At 41.5% G+C, this 15,134-nt stretch overlaps 1 protein-coding gene and 1 pseudogene across 2 annotated transcripts in view; one reads left to right on the top strand and one right to left on the bottom strand.

Annotated features, from left to right (window-relative positions):
- SWAP70 (switching B cell complex subunit SWAP70) overlaps window positions 1-15,134 on the top strand; it is an 87,307-nt gene that overhangs the window by 52,930 nt on the left and 19,243 nt on the right. The window contains exons 4-7 of the mRNA XM_053560084.1: window positions 2,763-2,990; window positions 5,684-5,830; window positions 8,316-8,424; window positions 14,158-14,339. Coding sequence (XP_053416059.1) covers window positions 2,763-2,990; window positions 5,684-5,830; window positions 8,316-8,424; window positions 14,158-14,339 — 666 coding nt within the window. The remainder of the gene's footprint in view (window positions 1-2,762; window positions 2,991-5,683; window positions 5,831-8,315; window positions 8,425-14,157; window positions 14,340-15,134) is intronic.
- Window positions 9,574-13,207, bottom strand: LOC128564605 (elongation factor 2-like; annotated as a pseudogene). Its single transcript, XR_008374136.1, has one exon. The product of XR_008374136.1 is annotated as an elongation factor 2-like (transcript).

Raw genomic sequence — 15,134 nt, 5'->3', positions numbered from 1 at the left:
ACTGAGCCACAGGTGCCTCGGCAGACATGTATTTTCATTATTTTTCTGTTAAAATATGTTATTTTACAAATAACATTATAACCAAATTAATGTAAATGCAAAGAAGAAAAAGGAAAAAAATTAAATTACAAAAATTGAGTTAGTTTAATAATACAAATATATATATATATGTATTTTATTTATTTATTTATTTATCTTTTTGATACAGAGTCTCAAGCTGTCACCCGGGTAGAGTGCTATGGTATCATAGCTCACAGCAACCTCCAATTCTGGGGCTCAAGAGTTTTCCATTTTTAGTAGAGACAGGGTCTTGCTTTTTGCTCAGGCTGGTCTTGAACTCATGAGCTCAAGCAATCCACCCATCTCGGCCTCCCAGAGTGCCAGGATTACAGGCATGAGCCACCATGCCTAGGCAACTCAAATTATTTGTAACAAATTAAACTTACTGTTTCTGACAAATATTTATCAAATATTTACATAATCTTTATGCCATGGAAATCATAGGTGTATTTAATTTTGCATTCTTCTTTGCTTTGTTATTTTATAATATGCTTTCTTAAATGTAATTTTAAATGGTTGAATAATATTCCACTCAGTGTAGAAGGGAAGCCACATTGATAAGAGTACCTGCTATGTGCCAGGCATCATGGAAATGGGACTGTTTGTCTTCGTTTACCCCCAGAGGAGTTCTAGATGATGAGTATTATTGCATCCATTTCATAGATAAGAAAAGTGAAACTTAGCTTAGTTCATTTCCTTTAGCAAACAGTTAAATTCTAAGGTATTCAAGATGTGTGGGACATAGTCCCTCCTGCCAGGAATTCAGAAAATAGTGGAGAAAGAGGCAAATGAGTAAAAATACAATTTCAATACAGTATGGTAAGTGCAGTGACATACAGGAGAAATCCGACCCGAATTAGGGTTGGTCAGAGCAGGTTTGCTACAGCAGTGCTTCTCAAACTTCAGTTACTAATACCTGGGGTTCTGGTCAAAGTACGGGTTGTGATTTTTGGGTCTTTGATGGCATCTGAGAGTCTTCATTTCCCACAAGTTTCCAGGTAATGTCAAGGCTGTTGGTACACACGCTTCATTTTGAGTAGGAACCTAGAGGATATAGAACTTGAAAAAATACCAGTTAGTGGATAGACAATTGGGAAAAGATAATAGGGGACAGAGTGGGGAGAAACATAGAAGCATAAAAAGTGTGTTAGGTGGGTAGAATACTTGTAATCATGGAAAGTGCTGGCAAATTACAGTTTGCTGGCTAAATCAGAACATAACCTATATTTGTACAGCCCATGTGCTAAGGATAGCTTTTATGCTTCTAAAGGGTTGGTTTAAAAAACAAAACCAATGAAGAACTTGCGATAGACACAAAGCCTAAATATTTACTACTCATCCCTTTATAGCTAAAACTTGTGACCTCCAATCTATGGTATCAGTGGTCTTGGTGGAGTGTAAAAGTTGAGGTGAAGCATAATGACAGACACCTTGAGAAAGCAGGCTGGGGCGTGACCACCAAAGAACTCTGAGAAGCTTGGCTTCTACCTTTGAGGTGATGGGGAGCCAAAGAAGCATTTAAAGAGGGGAGTGTCAGGCTCAGATTTGGTTTTAGAAAAATCCCCCTGAAGAATATATTACATAAAAATGGGCCAGCAGTGGAGGCAGGATACTAACTAGAAGGCCCGACCAAAGACAGGTGGAGAAGGAGGGATGGATTTGAGAACTATCTGGACAAAGTTTTTCATTCTCTTTTGATTGCAACACATAGGAAGATAAAATGTTTTACATTGTGACCTCGCACACATAGATACATGTGTATACAAAAGAAAACTTACCCCTAAACAACATGGGTCATTATGGATGAACTCAAACATTTTTCATTTCATTAAACAAAAATAATCAGTTTCAACTTACCTTCATAGTGGGCCACAACCCACAGTTTTAAAAACACTCATCTAGGGAAGTAAAAAGACCAGGAGTTTGTCACTGATTTGATATGAGGGATTGGAGAGCAGGAATCTTGGGATGAGTAAACATAAATAGTGGTGTTCCTCATGGAAACCCAGGGGAAGCCATTTGGAAGGTAGTGATCATTCATTCACTTTTGGACATGTTGAATTTGAGAGTACCATGAGATACCTTCCAAAAGATGAGATGTCAATTTCTTAGTCAGTATTACTGCCTTACTGTTTTGTTTAACTGCTTTTATTTCAATAGCAGTATTTTCTACATGAAGGTTTCAGGATTTAGTAAGCTTTTCGAGCTCAGGCTAGGAATTCAACCATTATTTACAACATTGTCAGTGTTCTAATGGAAGGAAGCAGGCTGAATTTTGAATAATTGGTTTACATGGAAAATTTATAAATTGGGCTATAATTTGTACATACTACTTTGAGATGTTTACTTTAGCACTTACATGTTCTGTAAGAGTAATGTTCTGATCTATTGAAATATTTATCCAACAGAGTAATCAGATCACATTAGTTTGTATTTGGTCACGTGTGTGCAGATACCATACTTCTAGAAGGTTATCAGTATTTCATTCTTTTATTCATTATAGGCTGATACGGAAATAGTGGCATTTTATCTATACCCTTCTCTCTGAAAGTAGGAGATTCTTTAAAGATAGGCATTTTTGGAACTGTAAGGAATATTTCCTAAATTAACCATATCAGTATGACTAACAAACACATACTTATGTTCAAACATTTTTTTTTTAAACTAGGAAATAGGAAATAATTTTTTTATTCTTTATGTAGATTGAATACCTGCTGAAGAAACTTACGGAAGCTATGGGAGGAGGTTGGCAGCAAGAACAATTTGAACATTATAGAATCAACTTTGATGGCAGTAAAGATGGCCTTTCTGTGTGGGAACTGATTGAGCTTATTGGAAATGGACAGTTCAGCAAAGGCATGGATCGTCAGACAGTGTCTATGGCAATCCATGAAGTCTTTAATGAGCTAATATTAGATGTGTTGAAACAGGTAAGAATCCTCTAACACTGTCGTTTTCCTCATCTTTAGAATTTGACATTTTGAAATTAATATTATGAAGATGAATGTAAGTCATCTTATTCTCTTACACTAATTTAGAATTTGCCCTTGTTCTCTTACACTGATTTAGAACAGAAATAAACTTTCGTATTTTCCCAGTTTTATATTAGGCATTTACTTGGTTTTTTATTTTAAAAATTGTTTCAGGTTAGTTTGAGGGTACAAAAAATTAGGTTACAATGTTTGCATTTTTTAGGTAGAATTCCTTTTGTATATGTCCTGCCCCCAAGAGGTGTGCCATACCCCCTAACATTGTGCCTTTTAACTGGAGCACAACCCTTCTCTCTCCCTCCTCCCACCTCCCCGCTTCCTTGTTCCCCTGCCCACCGCCTTGAATTGATTGGGTTTTTCTCTTACATGAGTGTATATTAGATCGTCTACTGGCTTCATATTAGTATTGAGTACATTGGATTCTTGGTCCTCCATTCTTGTGATACTTTATTAAGAAGAATGTGTTTCAACTCCATCCAGATTAATACGAAAGATATAAAGTCTCCATCTTTTTTAATGGCTGAATAGTGTGGTATACTTATACCACACCTTGTTAATCCATTCCTGGGTTGGTGAGCATTTAGGTTGTTTCTGTATTTTGGCAATTGTAAATTGAGCTGTGATGAACAATCTTGTGTACATGTGCTTATAATAAAATGATTTGTTTTACTTCTGGGTGGATACCTAGTAATGGGATTGCAGCATCAAATGGAAGGTCTAATTTGAGTTAGGCATTCATTTTCAAGAATTATTTTTTAGTACTCGGTCAAAGGCCAGGTGATATGCTAAGTTAGCTCAATAAACACAAGTTCATGTGTTAAACCTCAGGAGACAGGTTCAACAGCCAGGCAAAGCAATTCCACATTTTTCTGTTCCACAGGTGATATTCTTTGCTTTTTTTCCTAATGGAGCCAATCAATAAATATTAATTGAGTTTTATTTTATTGTTTTATTTTCCTTTTTGAGACAGTCTCACTATGTCACCCTCAGTAGAGTGCCGTGGCATCACAGCTCACAGCAACCAACCTCCAATTCTTGGGCTTAAGCTATTCTCTTGCCTTAACTTCTCAAGTAGCTGGGACTACAGCACCCCCCACAAAGCCCAACTATTTTTTGTTGCAGTTGTCATTGTTGTTTAGCTGGCCCAGGCCAGGCTCAAAACCAACAGCCTCAGTGCATGTAGCTGGTGCCACAACTACTGTGCTATGGGTGCTGAGCCCATTAATTGAGTTTTAATTTTGTTTGCTTATTTGTTTTGAGAGAGAGTCTTACTGTGCTGCCCTTGGTAGGGTGCCATGGTGTCACAGCTCACAGCAACCTCAAACTCTTGGGCTTAAGCAATTCTCTTGTCTCAGCTTCCTAAGTATTTGGGACTACAGGAGCCTGCCACAACTCTCAGCTTTTTTTTTTTTTTTTTTTTTTAGTTGTCATTATTGTTTGGTAGGCCTGGGCTGGATTTGAACCCACCAGCTCCAGTGTATGTGGCTGGCACTCTAGCTGCTGAGCTACAGGTGCTGAGCCTGAGTTTAATTTGCATAGGTTTTTGCTATCATGAGGTATGAAACATGGTCTCTGACTGAAGAGGACTTCAAGGCCCATTAGGATGGCAGGATACAAGACTATAGTTGAATTGCAGTATAAAATAGTTTTTGTTTACATGTTCAAGGATTAGCTAATTGAACAAATAATATGACTAGAATGTAGTATAATAATCAAATGAAACTTACAGTCAAGTTAATATTATATGTATTTAATGATCTGCATAGCCTGCTACAGGCTTTCAGAACTTACAGATTTCATATTAAAAAAAATCAACTATTCTCAAAGTACTCTGAAGGGCTTTGCCCTATAGTAACATGTAATTTTGCTGAGGTAAAAATTTGAATTACACACCTCTGAGATGGGTATGTGGGAAAGAAGTACAGGCCTAGTGAGTGTGAGCCTAGAAGCTAGTAACCTAAGTTCTGGTCGAGTACTTTTCTGCTTGTCTGGAGCACAGTTCATCCTTTAGAATAGTGAGAGGTCAGGTAGAAAGGTAGGTTGGCCCCAAAAGTAGAAATCCTTGAATATTTGGTTGAGAAAATACACCTGGCCAAGTTGACACCTTTTAGCATTTTCCTTTATTGAGGTTTTAATTTATTGAGAATTACTGTTAGAGGTCCTTTCTTTTTCTAAAAAAATGGAATAGACAATAAGTATACCCGTCACCCATTCCCAGTGACCACCAACACATGGCTACTTCTAGTAGGGCTGTATTTCTACCTGTCCTGTATTATTTTGAAGCAGATCCCCGGTATTTGTTTTATCTATAAATTTTTCTATAGGCATCTCTAAAAGATAATTAAAAAAAACCCAACATCAGGGGCTTCTAAGTTTATTATCTGTGTATCAGTTAGAGGAGGGGTTGTCTCTGAAGTGTGTAAAATTAATATACAACCTTTTGTCAGCATGTGAGTGCCTGAATTTGATTGGATATAGTACCTTGGTGGTCTATGATCTACCAAGGGCAAGAATCACTGATAATCATATATAGGATCATATATCAAATAATGGAATAGGCAAGGATCGAGGAAGAGATAACAACTTTTACAAATAAAAGGATAAGCTTTTATATCAAATTTAATCTTTCCTAGGGTTATATGATGAAAAAAGGCCATAGACGGAAAAACTGGACTGAACGCTGGTTTGTACTAAAACCCAACATAATTTCTTACTATGTGAGTGAGGATCTGAAAGATAAGAAAGGAGATATTCTCTTGGATGAAAATTGCTATGTAGAGGTAAGGCTGCTGTTACTTCTTCACATGGGTTACCTGGTGCTGCCCCCTGCTGCTGAAGTAGTTTCTCTTCCTCTTCCTTCTAGCCTTTGTCTAGAGCAGGGGTCCTCAAACTGTGGCCCGTGGCACATGAGGCGGAATGAATTGTATTTGTTTCCGTTTTGTTTTTTTTACTTCAAAATAAGATATGTGCAGTGTGCATAGGAATTTGTTCATAGGTTTTTTTTTTTTTTAAACGATAATCCAGCCCTCCAACGGTTTGAGGGACAGTGAACTGGCCCCCTGTTTAAAAAGTTTGAGGACACCTGGTCTAGAGCCTTAAAATAATCTCCCAATTTGTATTTCTAAAATATTATAGGCATATAGTTGCCTTAGTTTCTGAATCAAAAATTAAAGGTTGCTGAAAGAATTTTTTTCTAATGTAAATTTGTTTTCAATCTTATACCGTGAACAAAGTATAAAGATTAAATCTAATTTATTTGAACACTTAAGAAATTATTTATTGAATAAAACAGTCATTAAAAAAGATAATTAAATAAAAAAATGTTCAGCAGAACATTTGAAATTCTGGATTTCAAATGCCCCTAAATTTGGGACATTTTGACTGTAATAAATAAAAGAAGCTGTAAGGATTACCTTTGAATACTTCACGTAATTTTTATTTTTTTGAGACAGAGTCTCACTTTGTCACCTTTGGTAAAGTGCTGTGGTGTCATAGCTCACTTTGTCACCTTCGGTAAAGTGCTGTGGTGTCATAGCTCATAGCAGCCTCAAGCTCCTGGGCTTAAGTGATTCTCTTGCCTCAGCCTCCCAAGTAGTTGAAACTATAGGTGTCTGCTACAACACCTGGCTATTTTTAGAGATGAGGTCTTGCTCTGGCTTAGGCTGGTCTCGAACCTGTGAACTCAGGCAATCCACCTGCCTCGGCCTCCCAAGTGGTGGGATTACAGGTGTGAGCCACTGTGCCCAGCCAGTACTTAGTGTAACTTTTAGGATACCTTAGTTATAGTTACTAATTCTGTAAAGAAATGAAGTTCTCAAGAACATAATTCTTTGAGTTTTTAATTTTTATATGAACTATTCCCATGTCTGAAGAACATTTAAATGCCTAAGTGCTCACTCATAAACTATAACATATTTTTGTGAATGAAATGATATAGCCCTGGGTCATTATGAAAGTTTTGAGACAGACTCTGTTCTGGTCCATTATTTTACTTCTAAGAAGCAAAAGGACAGGTGACAATGTCCTTTTTGATTAATCTGTGCAAGTTTCAACTTTCTTGACTCATCGATGTTACTGGGAGGGCTTCATCTGTGAAGATTTTATGTTTCTGAATTTTTATGTATCTCAAAACTTTTGTAATGACTCATGTATTAATATTGAGGTGTGCAGTGCCCACAAAGGCATGATCTTAGGTTTAACTAAACACAGAGACCCACAAAATTTCCATAGGTCATACTAGTCCAGTCATAAGGGTATGGGACAGGAACCACAGGTTGCCAGCCATAGCATCCTAGGGATGGAGAGGAAGCCACATAGGCAGATGTAGAAGGTCAGCCCGAGCAAGTGCAAGACCCCATCTCTAAGAATAGCCGGGTGTTGTGGTGGGCACCTGTAGTCCCAGCTATTGGGAGGCTGAGGCAAGAGAAATGCTTGAGCCTAAGAGTTTGAGGTTGCTGTGAGCTATGACGCCATGGCACTCTACCGAGGGTGACAAAGTGAGACTCTGTCTCAAAATAATAATAATAATAATCACTCTCACTTAGATGCCTTACATCCTGTAGGAATCAATACCTCTTGTAATAGCTCAATAGATGTAGTTAGCCAGGCACTGTGGCAGGCACCTGTGGTCTCCAATGCCACATTTGAGACCACAGGTTTCCAGAGATGTGCTCAGATGTAAGAGTGGCTGTGCTTGACAAGCCTAAGGCATAGCATTCCCAACAGAGGTTTCTAGTTCTCGCAGTCCAGAAGTAGTATACCAATCAGGGTTCATTTTTTGTTTGTTTGTTTTTTGAGACAGTTTCACTCTGTTGTCTAGGCTAGAGTGCCATGGCCAAAGCCTAGGTCATGGCACCCTCAAACTCCTGGGTTCAAGGGATCCTCCTTCCTCAGCTTCCTGAACATTTGGGACCACAGGTGCCTGCCACAGTGCCTGGTTATCTTATTCTACTTTTAGTAGAGACCAGGTCTCGCTCTTGCTCAGGCTGATCTTGAACTCCTGAGCTCAACCCATCCTCCTGCCTTGGCCTCCCAGAGTTCTAGGATTACAGGTGTGCGCCACTGAACTCAGCCAGGATTCATTGTTAATTACGCATGTATAAATAATATTGCCTAGAGAACAGCATTAGTAACTCAGTAATATGCATTTACAGGTATTTTTCATTTACACTGAGTTTCAATGAGCCAGAATTATATAAACAATTAAGATCGAATTGAATTTAAATACTTAAAATTTGAAAGAACTAATTTTGCTTTCTATTTTAGTCCTTACCTGACAAAGATGGAAAGAAATGCCTTTTTCTCATAAAATGTTTTGATAAGACCTTTGAAATCAGTGCTTCAGATAAGAAGAAGAGACAAGAGTGGATTCAGGGTAAGGTAATTTTTATCATTTGCTATGATACATTTGATAGCTCTGACTTCTATTTTTGAATCTCATAAAAGATGCTAAAGGCACTGTTTTCTCATTGTTTGTCGTAACTTGTGGGTGATGGAAAAACAAATTGAGGCTGGGTGTCATGGTTTACGCCTGTAATCCTAGCACTCTGGGAGGACGAGGTGGGAAGATTACCTGAGGTCAGGAGTTTGAGACTAGCCTGAGCAAGAGAGAGACCGAGTCTACAAAAAAATAGAAAAGTTAGCTGGGCAGAGTGGTGGATACCTATAGTCCCAGCTACTTGGGAGGCTGAGGCAGGAGGATTTCTTGAGTCTAGAAGTATGAGGCTGATGTGCATTTTCGCAATGCTACTGTGGTCCAGCCCAGGTAACAGAGTGAGACTCAGTCTTAGAAAAATAAACAAAAAACAAAACAAACTGAGTCCCCAATCTTTTATTAATTTATTTACATAATCAATTTGTGGGTAAATTATAAATGAGAGGTTTTAGGGTTTTTAAAATTCTTCCTATTTAAAGAGTATAGAATTTCCCCTTTTTAGCTGGGCACAGTGGCTCATACCTTAAATCTTAGCACTTTGGGAGGCTGAAGCCAGTGGATTGCTTAGGCTCAGGAGTTTGAAATTAGCTTGAACAAGAGTGAGACCCGTCTCTACTAAAAAGAAAGAAACGAGCTGGGCATTGTGCTGGGTGGCTGGGAGATGGAGGCAAGAGGATCTCTTGAGCCCAAGAGTTTAAGGTTGCTGTGATCTCTGATGCCATGGCACTCTGTCTAGGGTGACTGAGTGAGACTCTGTCTTAAAAAAAACAAAACAAAAAACTCCCTTTTAAGGACTATGAAGGCTTTTAAAGACTTTTGGTAATAGTAAAACATAAGAGGAATTAAGCAATAGCTTTTAAATACTTCAGTTCATTTTTAATATCCATTACTTCTATAAGGAATCATTAGTTTCAAACATGTCAAGAACACAATCTTTTGAATTAACTTTTAAACTAAAATATTATGTCATTCCAAAATTAGCAAAAAATGAAATGTATGTATGTGTGTGTGTGTGTGTGTGTGCGTGTATACACACACACACACACATACACACATATATAAAATCCTGAAAGGAGATTCTGAATATTATATTCTTAGGCCTAGGTAGAATTATGTATTATTGGAGATTGTGGTCATTTCTGATGTGGTTTAAGAATTTCAGGCAGGTGAACCTGGGTTTGCATACTTCTCCTGGGTCTGTGGTCGAGCTGTGAATTCTGTTAACTGTTTTCCTCTTCTGTTGAACGAGGATAATAATAGTACCTACTTCTGGGGTTGTTGTGGGGATTAGATGACAACAGATCTACTTGACACATTTTCAAATTGACATATATTGCAAACAGCCTAAGTGTCCATTAATTGGGAAATGCTTGAATCAGTGATGGTACAGCTGCACAGTGGTGAGTGCTGTGGAGTACTTTATGTACTGATATGGGAAACTCTCCAAGATAAATAAAGTGAAAAAACAGGCACAGAAGAGTGGATTGTGCTACCATTTGTGTCAAAAGAAGGAGGAGGACATATACACGTATTAATTTGTATAGGCTTAAAATATCTCAGGAAAGGTGCACAAGAAACTGTTAGCATTAGTCACTAGTGGGGAGGGTGACCTGGTACTTGCAGGATAGGAGGAGGAGAGAGAATTAGGGTTTTTTGAATTTGAACAACGTGAAAGTGTTAGCTGTTCAAGAAGTTAAATTTAAGTCATAAAAATATCAGGAAAGAAATCAGATTTTATGTAAAAGTTAGATAATACATGTAAAGAATATATATTTATTGTATTTTATTTTTATTTATTTTTTTTAATTAATTTATTTATTTTTGTAGAGACAGAGTCTCACTTTAAGGCCCTCGGTAGAGTGTTGTGGCCTCACACAGCTCACAGCAACCTCCAACTCCTGGGCTTAAGTGATTCTCTTGCCTCAGCCTCCCAAGCAGCTGGGACTACAGGCACCCGCCACAATGCCCGGCTATGTATTTTATTTTTAAAATAAATGTCACCTACTGTTATCTGTTATCTCAGGAAGGTAGTGTACAGGGAGATGGTTTCATAAGGCGTAGAGGAAGGGCAGACTGACTTCACCACAGTAGTTTGCAAAGCCGATAGCAGGAACTTTGAATCTCTGGCTTTACTGTGTCTTTTCTTTCTTTTTTTAAAACAGAGCCTCAAGCTATAGCCCTGGGTAGAGGGCCATGGCATCACGGCTCACAGCAACCTCAAACTCTTGGGCTTCAGTAATTCTCTTGCCTCAGCCTCCCAAGTAGCTGGGACTACAGTCGCCTGCCACAACACCCGGCTATTTTTTGGTTGTAGTTGTCATTGTTTGGCAGGTCTGGGCCAGATTCGAACCCTCTGGCTACAAGCGCCACCTCTGTGTCTTATTCTTTTTTTTGCAGTTTTTGGCTGAGGCCGGGTTTGAACCCGCCACCTCCAATATGTGGGGCCAGCGCCCTATTCCTTAGCCACATGTGCCACCTACTGTGTCTTATTCTTTCTTTCTTTTTTTTTTTTGAAGTCACCACCGGATCAATTTTATTATTTCAATGGCACTAACACAGCTGGAGTTGCTCATGGTCACACCACACAGGACTCCCTGCCTTCTAGAAATTACCTACCCGCTGTTCCTTTCTCCTTTCTGGGGGGAAAAACCACTAAGGACCATTTGCCCAAATATACCTCTTAATGCGTTCATTTAAAAATTTTTAGACATCTGAGTTTTCCTCTGAAGAAATGGAAAAAAAAAGTTGAGTGTCCCATCCCTCCTCCCTCTGCCCCACTGGCCAAATCAGTCCCTATGAAGAAGGCATTTCTGCTGCTCTCGCAATCTGGAAATAAATATCAAAAGAAACGGCATCAAGTGTTAACGTTGAGCGATGGCCCCAGCATCTCTCAGGTGGAGCATCACTGTGTCGTGTTGGGACAGTCTCAAGGTGTTGTCTGAGAATGAGGATGTGTTGCTGTGGTCAAACTGAGTGTGGGTGCTGAGCCCATCCCACTGAAGTGGGGGGCGCTGCGGCAGGGGTAGCCTACAATTTGTCCAGGAAGTTGTCCAGGGCTGGGATGCCTTCCTTCAGGCCTTTGAGCTTAATGGGTCTGCGCCACAACCTGGCTGGGGCGACTGGTGTGGTCAAAGGGGTCTCTGGGCAGGATCTGCCAGTGGTCAAACACGCACTGGGGGAAGGCCTGGCTACCTGTGTTGGACTTCAAGTCGGCAGTGAAGCCAAAGGACTCATTGACGGGGAGGTAGGCTTTAACCGTAAACATGGGGGTGCTAGCCACCCGGGACTCCTCGAAGACATGGCCCCGCTTCCCTATGCCACCAACCACTAGTTCTGGACATTGTATTTCCACAAGGTAGATGGGCTCCATGAGCCAGGGCTGGGCAGTCAGAACACTGGCATCCAGGCAGCGCCGGGCTGTGGGGATGATCTGTCCACCCCCACGGGGGATGGCATCTGCATGCAACGTCATATCATGAACATCAAAGCGCACACCCCGCATGTTCTCTTCACCCAGTGCTCCCTCCTTGGTGGCCCCCTGGAAGCCAGCCACCACGCTGTCCTTGATTTCATTGAGGGGGCCCTTGTACAGAAGTTCACAGGGTACTTCTGGGCCGTCACGGGGGAAGGCAGGTGGATGGTGATCATCTGCAACAGGGCATCCCCGGCAGGCAGCCAGCGGCGCATCACAGCCTTCAGCAGAGGTTTGCCTTCTTTGTCCTTATCTTCACTGTCCAACTTGATGTCCAATTTTTCAATCGGTTTTGCTGTCTCCTCTTTCTTGAAATTCATGATTGCGTGAAACACCTTGGAGACAGGATCTAAGATGAGCTGACAGAACGTCTGTGGAAGCTTCTTTCCGTCAGGGCTGGTGGCTGACTTGCTGAATTTGCCATTGGCTGGGTCAAAGTCCCGGTCACCCCACAGCTTCTTCATCATGTCCTCCACTTTCCTGGCCCGCTCAGCTGGCCCAAGCTGACCCTCGCCCTTGGCTGCAAACTTGGCCACGTACATCTCTGCAAACTGCTTCAGGGTAAAGGCCCAACCATGGAGGCCAGACCCAAAACCCACAGTGCCAAGGACAGGGTCAATCACGATGTTGCCCATGGGGCCACTCTCGCCCTCCCTGTAGGTGGAGATGATGACATTCACGTTCTCCATGATATGCTGGAAGGTCTGGTAGAGCTCCTCAGGCTCCAGCTGCAGCTCAAGCAGAGCACAGTCCATCTTGTTCATCATCAGTACAGGCTTGATGCGCTCAGCAGTGGCTTGCCTCAGCACCGTCTCTGTCTGCACACACATGCCTGACACTCAGTCCACCACCACCAAGGCGCCATCGGTGACTCGGAGGGCAGCTGTCACCTCTGAGGAAAAGTCTACATGCCCAGGAGAGTCAATGAGGTTGATGAGGAAACCAGAGCCATCCTTGCTCTGCTTAATGAAGTTCAAGTCATTTTCAGAAAGCTCATAGAAAAGGGAGATGGCAGTTGACTTGATGGTGATGCAACACTCCTGCTCTTTATTCCGAGTGTCAGTGAATCATGTTTCCCCAGCCTGGGCTGATGCAATGATGCCTGCCTTGCACACCAGGGAGTCTGTCAGGGTGGACTTGCCATGATCCATGTGGGCAATGACAGACCATGTTACGGATGTTGGCCTTCTTGTCCAGGATGGCCCGGATCTGGTCTACTGTGAAGTTTACCATGGCGGTGGATTCTCCCAGGTAGAACCAAGTGAGGCGAGTCGCACTGAGGATGGCGGCGACGACGGCGGAAGAGCCACAGTGTCTTATTCTTATTTGACTTTTTGAGAATTATAAAAGTGGGAGTTGGAATCATTGTCATATGTTCTTAAAATGTGTTCTTTCATCTGTACCGAACCAAAGAATAAAAAAAGTGTACCATATTATCAAAAAGCATCTCTTTAAACACAGATACAATTATGGAATTTGGGATTGGAGGGGACTTCGTAGGTCATTCTTCTCATTTTAGAGATGAGCAAACTTATGGTAGAAGAGGTCATGTAACTTGCTCAACATCACACCACTACTGAGGGGAAAAATCAGAATCTAAACTGGGCCTTCTGATTTCCTATCTAGTTTTCTTCCCACTGTGTCATTTGCATGTTAGGGTTACAACGAATAAAGACTATTTCAAGCTGGATGCACTGGGGAGCACCTGTAGTCCCAGCTCCTTCAAAGGCTGAGGTGGGAGAACTGAGCCCAGGAGTTTGAGGCCAGCCTGGGGAATACAGCAAGATAGCCTGTCTTTAAAACAAACCAACCAACCTATAGATTGGAAAGATACAGTAAAAAGGTTGGTTACATTATTTTATTTTATATTTTTGAATCAGTCTCACTTTGTTGCCCTAGGTAGAATCCCCTGGCTTCACAGCAACCTCAAATTCTTGGGCTCAAGTGTATCTCTTGCTTCAGCTTTCCAAGTGGCTAGGTACTACAGGTACCTGCCACAACACCCGGCTATTTTTTTAGGGATGAGGTCTCACTCTGGCTCGGGCTGGTCTCCAACTCCTGAGCTCAGGCAATGTACCTGCCTCGGCCTCCTAGAGTGCTAGGATTACAGGCATGAGCCACCGTGCCCGGCCAGTACACACTTTTTCTTTTTTTAAAGAAGAAAGAAAATTTCTCATTTTTTTCTCCTGTGTTTTTTATAGCCATTCATTCTACTATCCATCTGTTGAAGCTGGGCAGCCCTCCACCCCACAAAGAAGCGCGCCAACGCCGGAAAGAACTTCGGAAGAAGCTGCTGGCGGAGCAGGAGGAGCTGGAACGGCAGATGAAGGAGCTCCAGACAGCCAACGAAAATAAGCAGCAGGAGCTGGAGGCCGTGAGGAAGGTGGGAGTAGGCATCGGGCCGGGGATGGCACTTCCTTCCACTTAGAAGCCATCGCTGCCTTGCTCAGGGACTTGGATCCTTCCTGGCTAGTTTAGTACAGTTTTACAGAGATACATTTTATAAACTATGTTCTCGGGAAGTGAACCCAGACCATCAAGTGAGATACCTTGGTTTTCTCAGCCCTGACAGTAATGTGGGTCTCAGGGCAACAAAACCATTTCCTTGACTAGGAAGGCATATTTATAAGAATGAAGAACATGGTTAAATTTTGTTTGAGGAAGATGTAAAAGTTTATTCCCCTGAGGATATGAAGGCCATTTTTGGTGACCTGGGCAAGGTCTGTTGCTTTTTTACTTTTCCCTGTTAGCTCCCATCTTCACTCAGGAGTACTTCGGAAGGCATTTACTGTGGAATTGTTGGTTTACTATTATTGGAGTGAAAAATATAGTCTTGGGGGGGTGGCGCCTGTGGCTCAAAGGAGTAGGACGCCGGCCCCATATGTTGGAGGTGGTGGGTTCAAGCCCAGCCCCGGCCAAAAACTGCAAAAAAAGAACCCCCCCCCCCCCCACACACACATATAGTCTTGGGTCAGCTTCTGCTTCCATCTCAAGGATAAGAGGTCAAGTACTATTGGCTGCATAAGATAGTTGATGTTCACTGGGAAACCTTATTCCTTGGTTATGTCACAGTTCTGGGGGACGCCAGGAAGACCCCCAGTACATGGGCCTAGTCTTTATTTGGGACACCTCTGGTCTGAGCCTGTTGGCCTTGAATCAGTAAGCATCTGTTGACCAC

Source organism: Nycticebus coucang, chromosome 14 (genome assembly GCF_027406575.1).
Source record: "Nycticebus coucang isolate mNycCou1 chromosome 14, mNycCou1.pri, whole genome shotgun sequence".
Lineage (NCBI taxonomy): Eukaryota > Metazoa > Chordata > Mammalia > Primates > Lorisidae > Nycticebus > Nycticebus coucang.
This window is presented reverse-complemented; position numbering and strand designations above follow the sequence as displayed.